General features: G+C 58.2%; 1 protein-coding gene across 1 annotated transcript in view; it reads left to right on the top strand.

Annotated features, from left to right (window-relative positions):
- The window catches only part of PRDM16 (PR/SET domain 16), a 312,060-nt gene that overhangs the window by 147,838 nt on the left and 148,067 nt on the right, over positions 1-16,155 (top strand). Inside the window, exon 3 of the mRNA XM_032395196.1 lies at positions 3,055-3,105. Within this exon, the coding sequence (XP_032251087.1) occupies positions 3,055-3,105 (51 nt within the window). The remainder of the gene's footprint in view (positions 1-3,054; positions 3,106-16,155) is intronic.

Raw genomic sequence — 16,155 nt, 5'->3', positions numbered from 1 at the left:
GACAGAGGCTGCCATGCGCTGTCTGGGGGCCGGAGCCGCGGGCCCCCAGCTGCCTCTCTCTGCAGGCTGGGCCTCTGCCCTGGACACTCCCCACTGGGGAGCAGGGAGGACAGAAGATCAGGGCCACCAAAAATCAAAGTGAAACATGGCAGGGATGGCGCACAGGCCGGCAGAGGGGCCGACTGGCAGAGGGAGGGTGGCTCCCGCCCTGAGCTCAGGACGGAGCAGGCTGGAGACCAGAGGGCTCTGTGTGCGGCCATGGTGCTGACAGGGCCCCCGGATGACCCTCCTGTGGGCTGACGGAGCGGCTTCCTTGTCCTCCCCGGAGCTCTCCATGACCTACCGCCTGGGAGAAGAGAGCTGGCTGTCGGGCCTGAGCTCCCAGCAACACACCCTCTTCCTCACCAGGAAGCAGACAGTGCCTCCTTGCTAATGTCCAACCAGAGGGCAGCCCCCGCCCGCTTGCAGCCCCCGCCCCCGCCTCTGGGCCCAGGATGGGTGTGCGAGGGGGCAGCTGCGAGCCGGCGCTGGCCCCGGGAACACCGCATTGCTGATGGGGCCTCGGCATCCATCTGCTGCTGGAGGCTCAGCTGCAGCATGAACCACAGGGAAGCACCCCAACCTTCTTTTGTACTCTAGGGGAGCCCCAGGGCCACCGTGGGGTGGGGGCGTCCCTTTCACCAGACCCAGGGCCGTGCCCTGGGCTGGAGCCAAACTAGGAGGGATTCCACCCAAAATTGAGCTCGGGGCTTTGCCTTCAGCACAGCCTCGGGTGCCTCGGGCAGGCCACAGCCCTCCGAGCCTCTGTCCCCTTCCAGACACGGCGGCTCCAGAAGCCTGAAGTCCGCGCTCGCGCTGCAGGTTAGAAACATGCGCGGACTCCGCGCGGGGGCAGACGCAAGCTGAAGGCCAGCTTCCAGACGGATCCTCAACGAGAGTCGCGTGCTGGCCTTGACCCAGGCAGCATGTTCTCCCTGTCTTTGCGGGGCGACCGCACGGTGTCCGCACCTCAGTCCAGAGGGGACACAGCTCAGGAGCTCCCAGGAACGGGCACGGGGCGCTTTCCTCCCATGGTCGTGTGCGGTGCCCCGGGCACTACACTCCTCAAAAAGTTAAAGCGCAGTGTTGTCCTTCTGGATCAAGCTGCCCCGTCCATGAGGGGCAGGTCCATCCGGTCCCAGGGACCCCGTAACCCAAGCATGAACCCCCCGTGCTGTGTGAGGCTGACAGCGGCCTCCATCCTGCTGGCTGGCCGTGTCCAGGCGCAGGCCTGGGCAGCCCCTCGCGGGAGGGTAGACCCCATCTCTGGCCTTTGGGCGTCGGTGAGCCCGGCCCCTTTCTGGAAGCCACAGCTCGGCTGAGATCCAGGCGGTCGGCCTCGTTCTCTCTTCCCCTCTGCCAGTCGACCGAGCCACCAACCAGCATTCCTGGCTCTGGATTCGGAGTGGAGAGCAGACACACGAGAGAGTAGAAACACAGGCCCTGCTGCTGGCCAGACTCGGCCCCCAGCATCGGGGTTGACCTCCCACGGGCCCCTCCAGCCCGGCCCGCGGATGACCTGGCCCCTCGCGGATGCCCCGGGAGGCCTCCACGGTCTCCGTGGTGCTCACCTTCTCCGACTCGTTCCTTTCGTACTTATGACCACCTTCCAAACCACAATTTCAGAATCTATTAGAAGAAACATAAAATCCCCAACTGTTTAGAATTCTCAACATTTAAAAGTATGACTTGTTGTTACGGCTGAGCTGGGCAGACGTGCGCCCAGGCCCCTCACCCGGCCTGCGAGGGCATGGCAGGGCACTCTGCACTCCTGGCTGGTAATTTGGAAGAGCGGTAGTGTAATTTTAAGGGGAGGGCAAATAAAACCCCTGGATTTGACACCATTTCTCGTGTTGTTTCTCAAATATTAGTTTCCATCTTGGTTTCTATTCTTATGGAAACGATGTTACAATTTATATATGTGTCTATGCCCGGCATTTGTGATCCAGAGGGGAAAATCCCATTTATACAGCTAATTTGTCAGTTTGCTTAGCTTAGAAAGCACTCTGGGACCCGTCCCTGAAATGCCGTCGCTCTGGAGTGCAGCTCGGTGGTTTTTAAGAGGAGTCGCCAGGCAGGCGAAATTCTACAGCTCTGCAAAGCCGAGCTGAGAAAAGCCCCGAGTCAGAATTGTCGGCTGGGAGAAAGACCCAGAACGGCTGGTACTTTCTCTCCTCGCTAACCCAAGCCCGTGTCGGCGGCAGAGGGAAGGGCCGGAGCTCCTGGCGCAGCCGTAGGAGCCCCCCTGCGGCTGGAGGGGCCGGTCATCACTGGCCACCCTAGGGTGCTTCTGTGCCGCGGGCACTGCTGGGTTCTGCCTTCGCCTGATTTCCTTTGAGAAGCTTCCTCCAAAAACCACATCCACTTCCCAGGGGCCTGGGATAAAGAGCAAGTTAGCATGCTGCCCCCTCTGCTCTGCCCCAGGAGAAGCAGCGGAGAGATGGCGTCCAGGCTCAGCCCCGCCAGCCCACCTCCGCCCTCTGCCCCTGCCTCCTCCACCGCGGCTCCCTGTGCGGTGAATCGGGCTGCTCAGCCCAGCTTTGCCTCCCCAGGTAGACTGCAAGCCCCACGCGGGCTGCACGGTGCCCGAAGCCCTCCCACTCACCCTGCAGGGCTGCGTGGCTCACAGGCAGGGTCAGAGGGCACAGGGAGAGAGGCTGTTGCCCGTCTCAGAATGCCTTCCCGCCCCTCTTGGACGGTTTTTGGTAATATGTGTGGCTTCCCTTAAGGACCAGGGTGAGCTGCTCAGAGCGGCTCCTGCCCCACAAGGAACCAGCTGCCTTCCCGGGGAGCCGGCGTCCAGGAGGGGTCCTTGGCATTCTCAGCAAACGAGGAGACACCGTTGGGATAAAGGACCTGACTTCCCAACAGAGCACTGTCTTCCATGTTGTGGAGAAGCCATGAGGTCTCACCCTTGTCATTTCTGAGAACATTGGCTCTGCCCCACGGTTTCCAGCCTGAGGACGGCATCTTGTTCGCCAGACACTAACCTCCCCTTTCACAATTGTTTTGCAGCACATGCTGACCGATACAGAAGTGTCGTCCCAGGAGGGCTGCATCCAAAAGGTAGGAGAGCTGGTCCCACGCCTTCTCCCTCGCCGTGGCCCGCGTGCGATCCTGAGCTAGCATGCGCGTGGCCAGGTCCGTGGCGCGGCCCGCCGTTGGTGAGCGATGCGTTGTGTGTGGTGGAGCGCGTGCACAGGACAGGGGTTCTGATGATGTTAGGACGGATGCTGGTTTGCAGTGTGTCAGCAGGTAGGGGGTCACTGCCCTGAACCAACCCTAACTCCTGAGAACCGGGAGAGTCTCCCCCGTGGGAATGCTCAGGCCACGCAGACGCAGGAAAATTAAATAAACACAGGTCATGTTTGTTTAACCATCTCCACTGGATACTCACATGAAAAGAATACGGAGAGCAGGGGGAAAACCACAATTGGCTGCAAATTCCACAAAGCTTGTGCTGTACTCAGCCTCCAAAGAGGGCTCGGGCGGGGCGTGAATAAGCAGCCGATCAGGTGAAAGGAAAAGTGTCCACGTGGGCGTTGTCTCCTGCCCTCCTGGCGGGTGACGGAGACTCGCAAACATTAGCTCTACAAGATCCAGAAAGTAAACTAGGCCCCGAAAAAAACCCCAATAAACGGAGGGGCCCAGAAGCGGTTCATCAGCGCTCAGCGCCCACCCGGTCCGGGCACCCACGCACACGCACAAACGCAGGGCACACGCACACCCACGCTCAGCACAGTAGCTGAACCCCTCTTTGGCATTTTCCATAGAATTAGGACAGTGCTCTCTCTCGTGCTTGCCTCAAAGCAACTCCCAGGCGAGGCGGAGAGGGGCGCCCGCCGAGGATGCCCAGACGGTGTCCCGACGCCCGGGCCCTGGGTTGGCTCCCTTTCAGCATCGCGGGATGTATGCTTCCAGGGACAGTCAGTCTCTGCTGGGGGAGCCCGAGGTGCATCTCAGGTGTTCCCCGCGCCCGGCTTGATGGTCTGAGCCGAGGACTCTGGGCAGAGCGCTCCGTAAGGGGGGGACCTGCCCCTTCTCGCCGGGTCCAACCCCACAAATACTGATTTTGGAGAAAACCCTGTGAAGAGAGGCATTTTCTGACCCTGCAGTGACTTCCTGAAGGAGCCCTGGCTAGGGGTGATCTTTTAGCTCATTCTCGCCCATAACCCACAGTCTGCGTCTGGCCGGTGCCCGCCCGTCCCAGCCCCGCTGCCAGGGCAGCCTGAAGCCTTTCTTCCTTAAAACATGACATCCCTCCCAACAGCCCCCTTTCCCTCCTCCTGCCTCTGGGAACAAACTCGGACTTCCCTAAAGGACGTAAGGTAGCAAGAGATTTCAAACAGCTTTCCCATATTTCAAAGAATTGAAGTCTTTCCTCTCCCCCCCGAAAAAGGCCCCGCAGTCAAGTCCAGTGTCTTAACCTCTAGAGAGAACACGGAATCTTCATTTTTCTCACTATGAACAAGCAGCTGAGCAGGTGACACAGGTGGGACTCGCCCCGACAGTGGGGTGAACTGGTGGGAGGTTAGAGGTGACATATTTATGGTGGGACGAGCAGTCGGTTGTCTGGTGTGGATACAAGGGTCGAGGCAGAAGCCAAAAAAGTTAATTCTAAACGTGAAGATGGTGAGGAGGCCGGGGCTGGATACTTTTGAGCCATGACGATATGCGCCCGGGGAGAACCCCAGTCAGCACGTCCACTCTGCTCCCGGAGCACCACGGCCCCTGATGTGCCTTTTCCTTTTCTAAACCGTCAGCCCATCGGGCCCTGGCTGACCTGGTCAGAGGGCTTTCCTGAGAGCTGCTCAGGGGATGGGTGGACGGTGCCACGCTGACAGAGACCCGTGCGCAATGCTTGGCCCAGGCATCCCCTCAAACACAAAACCTTGTAAGGCCCGGCGGAGCGGTCTGAGGTTCCCTCTCTGCACAGAATCCGAACTGACCCGATGCCCACGGCAGCTGGACACTCAGGGGGCCCGGGCGCCAGAACAAAGGGGGCCTTGGCGGCCGGCCGGCCGTTTGGAAAGAGGCCTCCTGACTCCCAGCCCGGCACCTCTGCCTCCTACCACCCCGAAGGCCCCTGTTGCAGGGGGAGGCTGCAGGCCGCAAGGGGGCTCCTCCCACCTCCTCATGCACACCCCTCCCCACACCGAGAGGCCACCGCACAGCACTCAGCTGTCCATTGAATTCTAGGATTTTTCCAGCCTTGTGCGGAACTTAGACATTATCAGCATTTGGGGCATTCAGTGTGACGAGATGGGTGCCCAGGGTCGGATTGGTGGGATGATCAAAACCTAACCATGGTGCTTAGCTCTGGACCCATCGGGTGACGGTTCCATGCCCAGACAATCCGGGAGGGAGGGAGACAGGAGCGAAAATGCAAAGCCAAATGGGTTCATGCCCTGAGGCTGGAAAATGAGTAAATGTTCATTTGACCTTCCTTCCAAAAAACAGGTCCCACCTTACCAATGTCTGTGTTACTCACAGCTGTGGAGGTCTATGCGCGCACACACACACATTACAGGCTATGACCACACATGCCTTGGCGTGCTGTTTTAAGGACATATTGAGTGAATTCCTTGGCAAGAGGATGTAGACCCCATTTATCAGTTTTGTGGTTTGGGGGTTTTGCGTCTGGCTGAACTGGGCCTCTCCTCCCCCACACGTTGGGGAGCCTTACAATACTGTGGGCAATCGCGCGGGGGGGCTGTGGGTAGGTCAGTTGACATCTCCAGCTCGTCCTTCGGTCTTGAGGATGATGATACTTCCTGATCTTTATGAGCATCAGTGAAGTGCAACAAAAGGTAATTAATGCACTCAGTGGTTCGACACAGTTGCAGAAAATGTGATATTTTGTGGGGAAGTCCCGGTTATAAATTCTAAGCATTAGCGAGCCAGGTTGCTGGATGCGCCGCGGAATCCCTCTGTCGGGCCGCAGACAGGAGACGAGGCCCAGGCCCGGGGAGGTGGGCTGTGCCCACACTCTCAGCGGAGGCGGGATTCGAACCCAGGGGGGCGGCCGGGCCTGCGGGGCGGGGCGGGGCTCCCGCGGGAGTGACAGCGGCCACAGTCTGCGAGCCGCGCCAGGCTCGGCCCCGCCCCTCAGGTCCCGGACCCGCATCCCCGCCGCGGTGCCCCTCCGTGGGGCGGGGGTCGCCCGCATCCCTCCGTCCCGACCCGCGTGCTCTGTGCCCCCCGCAGTCCCGCGCCCCCCTCCGTCCCCTGCGCCCGCGTTCTTCCACCGCCCACGGCCCCCCGCGCAGCCAGCGAGGCGCGCAGCCCACAGCTTTGGTGCCGGTGAGGTTGGGACCCGTGCTCTCCGCCGCCGCCCGGCGCCCTCGCCATCCCTGCAACCGCCCCGGTGTGCGCTCTGGGCGCGGAGCCCCTGCTGCCCGCGAAGTCACTTTGACTGCGGGTCTGCAGGTCGGGCTTCGTGGCCTCTGCCAGCGTCGGCGCCCGGACCTCTGGGACTGCTCCCTCCGACGGACTCTATTTCGTCTCTGTTTACTTAGAGGGAAAGCCCGGGGCTCCTGCAGAGCAAACATCTGCGGGAGATAATCTAGCGAGTTGTCCATCCATCACTCGGGTCGCCCGGCTCCCTGGAGAGCCCGCTGGAGCCTGTAATAAAAAGGCCCAGCGAAGAGGCTTTGGGGACGAATAAAGAGCCGTGTTAAGGGCCCGCTGAAAATGGATGGAAGACATTATTAAGGCTCAATGGCCGTCTTATCAAAATCCAATAGGATAGACATTTGGCAAAAGGCTTAAATTTATTCTTTGACTTTCTGGAGGGCTTGAATTTATCCGTTAACAAGAGTGTAGTCCACCCGGGGAGATGGTATCAGCTAAAAGAATTTTGATTTAATCTCTCTGGTGATATGAAAAGGGGACACGCAAGCCCCCGGCCGCCTTCCCTTTGTCCCACTTTATCTTGTTTTCTTTGACCATCTTGAAAAGGAAGGACGTGTTAATACGGTACAACTGGGGGGAAAAGCAAACAAAAGGAAGTGACCTTTTCCTTTTTTTATTTTTATTTTTTCTTCTCCTCCCCTCCTCTGTCTGCCCCCACCCCGCCAAAACTCAGGAATTTGCATCAGTAGGGCTAGGACCGGAAGGAGAAAGGTGCCACCCAGCCGGCGCTCTGGGGGGCAGGGGGCCGAGGGGTGCACGGGGAGTCCGAAGGAAAGAAAGCTAATGAAGTCCGGTGCTGGAAGAGGGAGCCTGATGGCTCCATAAATCTCTCCCCCATCATTACGTGCAAAATGCTACAGGTCATAAAAGCCATCTGATAGCCCAGCCTGGCACTGTCCACAGAGGGTGATTGATTGATAATCATTATAATTTGTGAAATGATTATTTGGATGTTAGGACCGTGGTCTGCACTAATGGGCTGTTGTGTGTGCGTGCGATCCGTAGCCTGGCCCCGGTGAGATGCCTCTGCTCATCGGGGTCCCTCCCGGGGTGGTGGGGGTGCTGGGTGCTGGGGCCAGGGAAGGCTGGCCAGGGAGTCCAGGAAGACAACTCTTCAAGCTGCAAGAAGGTGGGAGTGGAGACCACAGGCAGCTGCTAAGTGTGTTCTGTGCCCGCACACCCCAAGGTTAAGCCAGGCTGTGACTCTGGCATTTGGCGGGCCTGGGTCCTGGCCTGGCCGGGCCGTGGAAGTTCAGCACAGCGCCGCATAGCCAGGTCCTGCTGTGCAGTGCTGCTGGAGTCTGTGGTTCTGGCGTTGCCCTGGAGGTGGCTGGGGGCCCTGGGGAGTGTGGTGGAGAGACAACCGATGTGGCTGGACTTAGGAAGGGGAGGTCCAAAAATGCAGAAGCCCCAGCAAGAAGTGCTGGTGGGCACACGCGGGGTTCCCGCTGGTCTTAGTCGGGCAGGAGGCTTCGCCGGGTCCTTCTCATGCTTTGCCTGTGCCAGGGAGGATGGTTTTAGCAGTCCTTTCCTTTTTCCTCTTCCCCTCCCAGCCAGCAACACGCAGGTGCCACCAACACCCTATAACTCACCCGCATTTTACCTGCAAAGACACTTTATTACCCCCCAAAAAATCACACCGGAGACCCCAGCCCTCAGAACCCTGCAATCACAATTAATAATTTGCATGTGGGATCGGTTATGTCTTTATGAAATCAAAGTGTGTTTAGCTGCCACGGAGACAGCCCCGAGTTGATTTTGATAATCTGGGGCTGAATAGACTTGCTCGGATGCAGTAAGCCCCGGACAAAAGGCTGGGCAGTGGCTGAAAGCCCTCTGACGGCACGTCTCCCTCTCCTTTGTTCGGGGGCTGCTGATAAAAGAACCAGGAGTCCATTAATTCAGTGAATGAACATATAGTAAAGTCAGTGCTTCTTGAGAACAATAATGTTGAGGTCAGCTTCGGTTGCCATGGAAACTAAGTACTCCTAAGAAGTTTGCATCCCTGATTTTGCTGAATCAAAGGCTGCAAAGCGGAGAGGTGTAGGGGGCCGCGACCAGAAAGTTGGAGAGCGCCGCCTCCGCTGGTCCCCTTCCTGAGAAGGTGCAGGCGTCAGCCCCGGGGCTCAGGGCCCGCCGCCCGCCCGGCCTCCCTGCCCGCCCCTCCCGGGAGGCCTCTGATTTCACAACTGTGACGCTTATCTGAAGAGGCCGCTTAGGTGTGACTTCGGTGGCTCCAGTCCCCCGGGGCAGAAAGTCAGGCCCAAGGGAGGGGCCACAGCCTGGAGGCTCGCCGCTGCGGAGGGCGGACTCTGACCTCCGGCCACCTTGAAGCACCTGAACTTGTCCCTGGGGGGGTGGCGGGCAGTGGCCCTGGGGCCCCTTCCCGCCCTGATAAGGGTGATTAATGGGCCAATAGTGGCGGCGACGGGGAGCTACGGGGGAGCGACATTATAAACATAAACTTTTTGCATTTTCAGGCCCCTAAATTGAGTTGATTCCACTTTCCCCACCCTTGCCCCATCCTGAGGATCCCCGAAACCGGCTTGAAGAGTCAGATCAGCTGGGCGAGGTGCAGATGGTTTATCACCTGCCCGCTGGGGGAGCGGTGAGTCCGGAAGGCCGGCTCTGGGCCTGGGGGTGCTGGGGTGCGGCGGCTGCCAGCAGGTCGTGGAGGGCACGCTGCTCCCACAGACCCGCCCAAGCCCCAGAGCCACACCTGGGGGGAGGGGACAGAGAGTTTAATTTCTCCTCTTTTTTTGCAACTGAGAAAGCAATGAGCTGGCTTTTCTTTCTCTCCCTGGAGCACCTCCTGAGAATCAGCCCCTGAAAGGCTTCTGGGCTGCAGTTTGGGGTCCCGGTGGAGGGAGCGTGGAGGCCCCCTGGGGTCCACCAGCAGCTGCGGGCAGGGCTTGTGAGAGCAGGTGACTTGGGGGCCCTCTCTGGGGTCAGGCCCCTCCCCCCAGCCGCCCTGCTGACACTTTCTGCCCAAACTTAAATCTCAAAGGCAGAGAAAACATCACCAATTTCATAGGACAGACTCAGAAATGGAAAACACGCCTTACCCCGCAAGGTAAACAAAGGAACTTCTCCTTTTGGCTGGAGACCCAGGGAGGCTGGGCCAGGTCCGGTGCCCCTCCCAGCCCACCCCAACCCTCTAAGCCTGGTTCTGCCTGGACGTGGTGGCCCTTGGCCTTGAGCGTGGCCTCCTGCATTTCCGGCTCCTCCTCTGCGGCTGGAGAGCTAATCCGTCTCCAGTGCCCGACTTGGTCCCGAGCGTTCAGTGGGGTAACAAGATAGTGATTGGGCACAGCTCTGGGCACCGGGGCCTGCTTATTGGAGGTTGGGGGTGCGACTGCTGTGGCCGGTGCGGGGACGAGGGGGCGGAGGGGCCCCGGGTGGACGCCGGCCATGGATGGAGGGTGTCAGGCCTCTCTGGGGACGCCTGCAGTGGGTCAGAGCGCACAGGCAGGGGGCGTCCGCCGCAGGGCCCTCCTGGAAACCGCACAGAACCTCGGGGCGTCCAAGGGGGCTCTCGGGGGGAGGGTGCTAGGAAAGATCGTTTGGAGCAGGACGCCTCTCGCACCGGGTAATGAAGCGGATTTATTATCTACATTACCGGCTTTATAGGAGCCAGATGGTGGTGTCAATAAAGTCCGTAATCTTCAGGGGGGTGCAATAGTGAGTTAATTAAATTGTGCCTCACTATTAGGAGAGAAAAATGTATCAGCTCTGAGACCTCTTTAGCGTCTTCTGCTTTAAACCCACAGACACGCACCTCCGCAAAGCCCGCATCACTGGCTTGCGGGGGCTGCTCTCAAAGGAGAAACCCCGGGGCTCACCTCCGCTCTGAAAGCCCCGCCATCGTCCATCAGTGTGATGATCATCATTCTGAGAATAAGGCAGATTTCTGGTTTTACACAAACAGAGATACCGAGGTGGCTGGTCCCTCTCAGGGTAAAAGAGAGCGGAGTGAGAGATGCTGGGAGTGCTTGGGGTCCCCGCCCTCTGCCTGGTCACTGCCGCTCTGCCCCCTTCTCTCTCTCGTGCTGAGCACCCCAGGCCTCGAGGGAGGCCTGGCTCCAGAGTCCCCTCAGATGCTGTTCCCTGGGGAGGGCTTGGGGGCCAGGCTACACGGGTGCCCCTCGCCAGAGCCCAGGACCCCACCCCGCCCCTGCGCAGGCCTGTGGGAGGCCTTGGGGAAGCCTCTCAACTTGATACGGGATGACAGGGCCTGCATGTGGGGGTCTTTGCGGCCTGCCCAGGGGCGGAAGCTCTCAGCCAGGGAAGGCTGTGTACCACACACCCCATCCACGAGGCCACCTGCCGTCCGAGCAAGTGGGCATCTGCGCCGGGCTTGCGGAGCGGACAGGCCCACCGGCATCCCGGCCGGCCCGTTCACCATCTTCCCTGAGCCGTGGCTCTGGCTTCCTGTGTCGGCGAGGATGTGGGTGTGGTGGTCCTGGGGGTGGGGTGGGGGAGCCTCTAGCCTCCGCCCTGCCTCCCACAGCAGCTTCGACGAGGCTCACATTGCTGTTGGGCTGACCATGCACTGAGCCTTGGGGGAGGGCCCGGGGCCAGGAGGAGGGTGGGAGGGAAGGAGAGCAGGCAGGTTCAGGGGGCTGAACTTGTCCCCGCGAGGGGGTCCTCTGTCGCTGTCATTTATGGAATACCTACCATTAACCAGCCACTTGATGTCCATCGGCTCACTTACCCCCCATCACCCCAGACAGGTGTTCTTGTCCCCACTTCACTGAGCAGGAAACTAAGGCACGGAGAATTTAAGTCACTTGACTAGGCCACACGATTCAGTGGAGAGGAGTTTTCAACACCAGCCAACAAGACTCTGAAGCAAGTGTCCTCGAGTACCGGGCGCTAGCATGTGCTCCGAGCATTCCCCCAGCCTTGCTCCCCGGACAGAGAGTCCGAGCTCGCCCACACATTCAGAGTTCAGATGGCGCTAAGTCGTCAAGTTCAGAGGAAGCTGAGTCAGAGAGGGACTGCGCTCGTTGGAAGTAGATGTATCAGTCAGCTGTTGCCACGATAATGCCGTGTAACAAGCCGTCTCCAAACTCGGTGGCTTAAACAATACTCGCTGGTTCTCACTGACACGCGTGCAAGTTGGCTGGTCCAGGCTGGGCTCAGCTGGGTGTGGTTTGCTCCGGACGTCCGTCGGCCTCGTGGACCCGGGGACTACATGGGGCGTGTGCTTGTCATGGCGATGGCAGAAGAAGAGGCGGGCACCCACAGTCATTGTGGGACCGACGCTCTGAAAGAGTACGTTCCCCCCGCATCCCCCGCAGCCGGCAGCACGGGGCAGGAGGAGGTGCCACTCATGGCGGGGATGCGGTCGTAGAGCAGAGGGCGTGGAGGAGGGGACGCCAGCGCATTCTACTGTGGCGGGCTGCCTGTAGGAGGAGGCACTGGAGCTGACACGTGGCCAGTTCCCAGGTGCAAGCTAAAGCGGGGAGAGTCACTTGACGTGTGCGGATAGAGAACGGAGTCCATGCGAGGCGAGTGCACTGTGAGCACGCAGGAAAAGACAAGGACGCCTCGCTGGCACACGTCCCCTGCCTCGCCGGCTTCCGGGGTCTCTGAGATGCACGCGGCCCAGAGGGACGGGTCCCCTTCCCCGGAGGGGCTCTGGTCTGTGGTCTGGAGTTGCCAGGGAGAAGCAGTGCCAGTCTGTCTTAGGGGTTGTCCCGGGTCCCTTTGCTGGGAGGGATTCAGGAGACCCCGTAGGGAGGGGGACTAGGGTGGCAGAGGGTAAACCACCACAGGCCAGCCCCGGGCCCAAGAGAGGCATTTGGACAACCTCCCACTAAACAGAGGGCTTCGCTGTCCGGCCGCATGAGGAACCATAAGTACTTAGGACCAAGTGACCAAAGCCAATCTGAGAAGGCTACACACTATGTGATTCTGGCTCCATGATGTTCTGGAAAAGGCAAAGCCACGGAGACGGTAAAATGATCCGTGGCTCCCAGGGATGGGGGGAGGGAGGGGCGAGCAGGTGGAGCTCAGGAGATTTGTAGGTCAGTGGAGCTCTTCTGTGTGATCCTACGGTGGTGTCTACACGACCCTGATATTTATCTGGACCCACAAAAAGCACAACCGACCCCAACAGCGAAGCCTGATATTAATCGTGGGCATCACTTGATGATGGGTCAGTCCTGGCTCATCAGTGGTAAGAAATGACCGCAGGAGCACGAGACATGAGTAACGGGGAAGCTGGGGGGCAGGGGGGATGGGAACTCGTCGTACTTTACGCTTACTTTCCTATAAAACTTAAACTGCTCTAAAAAACAAAGACGATTCTTTTTTTAAGAACAGGGTTTCGGAAAAGTGGCGTATCACATGCACACACATCTTCTGTGAAACCTCATACATGTATAAGGACATACATATGGGAAAAGGCTGCACAGGAATAATACAGAAGTGATGATGTCCCTCTTTGCTGTGACATAATGTCTGATGTTTTAAAAGGGAACACCCGTATGGGGTACTTTGCTTATGAAATATGTAGACTTACGTGAAGTGCTCATCCAGTGCCCGGCCCACACCAACACCAGATGGCAAAGGTCGCCACCACCGTGGTGGGTGGTGATGGCCAGACGTGGGCACCGTTCCCGTTTGCTGGATCATAAACCCCCTGTGGTCAGGATTCCCTATCCTGCCTACATGCGGGGCCGCTCACCAAACGTCTGAGCCTCTGCCTTCCGGGACCGTGGTAGCACGGGGCCCTCTGCCCGCCTTGTGGTTGGATAAACCACCTGGCCCTTGGGCATTTCTAGACCCAGCAGCCACTGGCCGGCCTGACAGCCCCCGGAGCTCTCTGCCCTCCAACACTGCGGCCAGAAAGTTCTGGAGAGGCCCCAGCAATTACCATAGGCAGAGCCATCCTGTGAATCACACGAGGCATATGGGAGAAACACAGCCATGTGCTATTTGGTTGGGCTTCCTGGTTTTGGAGTCTGTCATTGCAGCGTGACCTTGTCACGTACCCATTCAGCAATACTGACCAAGCACTTACAGTGTGAAGCTGCTGGAGACACAAACTGGAATTCCTCGAGGTCTCTATTCTCCCAGGGTTCCTGTCCTTCCGAGACCCCAGTCACCTGTGCTGATGGGCCTCGGCAGCCCTTGTTCCTTGGGGCCCTGGCCCCTGGGGACACCTGGCTGCAAAGTTCCAAATCAGATACCGCTCCTCATGGTGGGGCACGCTTCCAAGAGCCTCTTGGGCTGTTTACTCTGTTCATTTCTGGCAGAGGTGACCCCATCTTGCCATGTTGGCTTGGCCGTGTCCCTGCAGGTTGGTGATTCGAAGGAGTCATTTCTCTGGGCCATTTTTCCTTTTTATCCCCTGTTATATACAGGGGAAATTGTGAGGATAACAAATTGATTTTGGCCAGGAAGAGTGGGATTCTTAATTTAACAGATTCAGGGTGAGTGCACCGTTTTCTTACTTAATAATATTTCCTTCTTTGAATAATACCCTCTTTCGGCACCGGCCTCTTTGTATGCTAGCAGGATTCATCATTCCACCTGACACCCCCTTCCATCAGCCAAGGCTGTGTTGGTGAACGGTTTCTTCTTACCCAGTTAACAAGATGTTTCTCCAGTACAGTGTTGATAAATTAAGTAATAAAAGGCAAGACTTATTATTTTATATTGGAACCTTGCCTCTGTTATTCCTGAGCAATGGCCAAGATTCAGAGTATTAGCCACAGAAATGTTTGCATTGCCGGGGATGGAAAATTATCACATAAAGAGAGTCTGATGTGGTGTTCATCACGGATCAGCTGAGAGGAAGGAGAGACTCAAAAACAAACAAAAATAATAATAAAAATCCTCTTCCCCAGCCTCACGCTGGGCGCAAGGGGACAGGCGAGCTGGTGCACGTTTGGAGTTGACCTGAGGGTGTCCTGCGTGCCGCAGGCAGGCTGGCACTTTCTCCTAGCCTCCCAAACCTGAGGCTCTGGGTTACCAAGGCCCCGAAAGGGCAGATAATTATCGGAAGAGAATCTGAAGCGTGGGCACCCCAGAGAGCAGCAGAAATAAAGTGAGGAGGAGGAATTTTGAATAGATTTCCTCCCTTTGTATTTCTGTTTTGGACAAGAAATGCAGAGGCAGGAGTAAAGGGGAACTGGCAAGGTAGAGAAAAACATCAAATTAGCCTTCAGGAAGGTCTGGCTTGTCAGGGGCTGTCCTAGGTTGGCAGGAGCTGGGGGGATGAGAGACATCTTTGTCCCATGTCTGCCAATGTGCCGCCCTCCAGGAGGGAGAACCAGCCCGAAGGGAGGCCTGCGTCTGTCCCCACTCACTCACCCACGAGGAGGGTCAATGCCCACGCAGACCAGAAGTTGCCAGGGTGGGCACGACTGTGTCTGTGTGTGTGACATCGGGCCATGCTGGGGCCAGGACGCAGGCAGGCAGAGGCCACATCTGCGTGCTCACTGCTGTGCCCCCGAGCCTGGCCGAGGTGACAAGCGTGGGCCCCTCTGGAGCGTGCTGGGTGCCTCACGGCAGCCCTGAGAAACAGATGCTCTTCTTCCCTGGGCTTCAGACAGGTGAAGTCACCCACCTAAGGTCACGCAGACAGTAAGCTGCAACCTTGGCCCCTGTAAAAATGCTCCCAACCCGGACTCTGAAACCTGAGGCTCTGACCAGGGGGCCCCAGCAAGGCGTTTTCACCCTCTGGGATCATCCACTTCCCTAGGTGTCTGAAAATGTGCATTCCCCAAAAGCAGGTGCTAATTTGGGGGCCTCCTCCTGGCCTGGGCTGGTGCCCATCTCCTCTCCCGGGTGGTTTTACTGGTTGGCATGCTGTCCCCAGTCTCTCCTCCTGCTAATGCAACAAACGTCCAGCACCCCAGTCACCTTATTAAACACCCAGGACTTTTCTTTAATAATCACCATTTGGCCCCCAAAGTGTCACTGTAACACTCCTCAAAGCCCTCACCCTGCTTTGGGTTTCCCACCATGACACATCCCTCACCTCCTCAGAAGCCCCACACACATGATGTGAGAGCTTTGTGTCTCCCTGCACTTCCCTCCTGGCCCCACTTCTGCCCCGTCACTCACAGGGGGGGACTCTGCTGTGCCAACAGGACAACACAGCCTTGGGCATATGCACCCCAGCAAGTGCCCTGCCCTGCTGCTCCCATGGGAGCACCTCCAGAGGTGTTCTGGTTCCTGTGGCTTTGGGGGCCAGACCCCCAAACACAGCTTTGGTGACATTCAGGGTTTGCTCAGCTAACCCCAAGGGTTGCCTTTTTGCTCAGCCTCCACTGAGCTGCTAAGCAGCCACCATGAAGGCCTGTCCATGGCACTTTCTAAGGGCTTGGGGGGTGAGGCCTGGTGGTGGAAAGATCTCAGAAGGCAGAATATTGTCCAAGGGTTTCTTTATTCTCCGGCACCTTGATTTCCTCATCTGCAGAGTGGAGGTGATAATAGCTCCTGCCTCAAAGTTGTGGAGAGTGATGACATTAGATGTTATGCATAGAACACACCCAAAATAGCACCTGGTGCAAGCCTATGACTCCGAGTGAGAGCAAGGTGGTGATGGCGGGGATGGCGGTGCCGATGGTGCTGATGGTGCTGATGGTGATGATGATGGTGGTGATGGTGGTGGTGGTGATGGTGATGGTGGTGGTGATGGTGGTGATGGTGATGGTGATGCTGCTGATGGTGGTGGTGATGGTG

This window comes from Phoca vitulina, unplaced genomic scaffold (assembly GCF_004348235.1).
Source record: "Phoca vitulina isolate PV1807 unplaced genomic scaffold, GSC_HSeal_1.0 scaffold2, whole genome shotgun sequence".
In the NCBI taxonomy this organism is placed as follows: Eukaryota; Metazoa; Chordata; class Mammalia; order Carnivora; family Phocidae; genus Phoca; species Phoca vitulina.
Note: the sequence above shows the minus strand (reverse complement) of the source record. Positions and strands in the feature narration are given on the sequence as shown.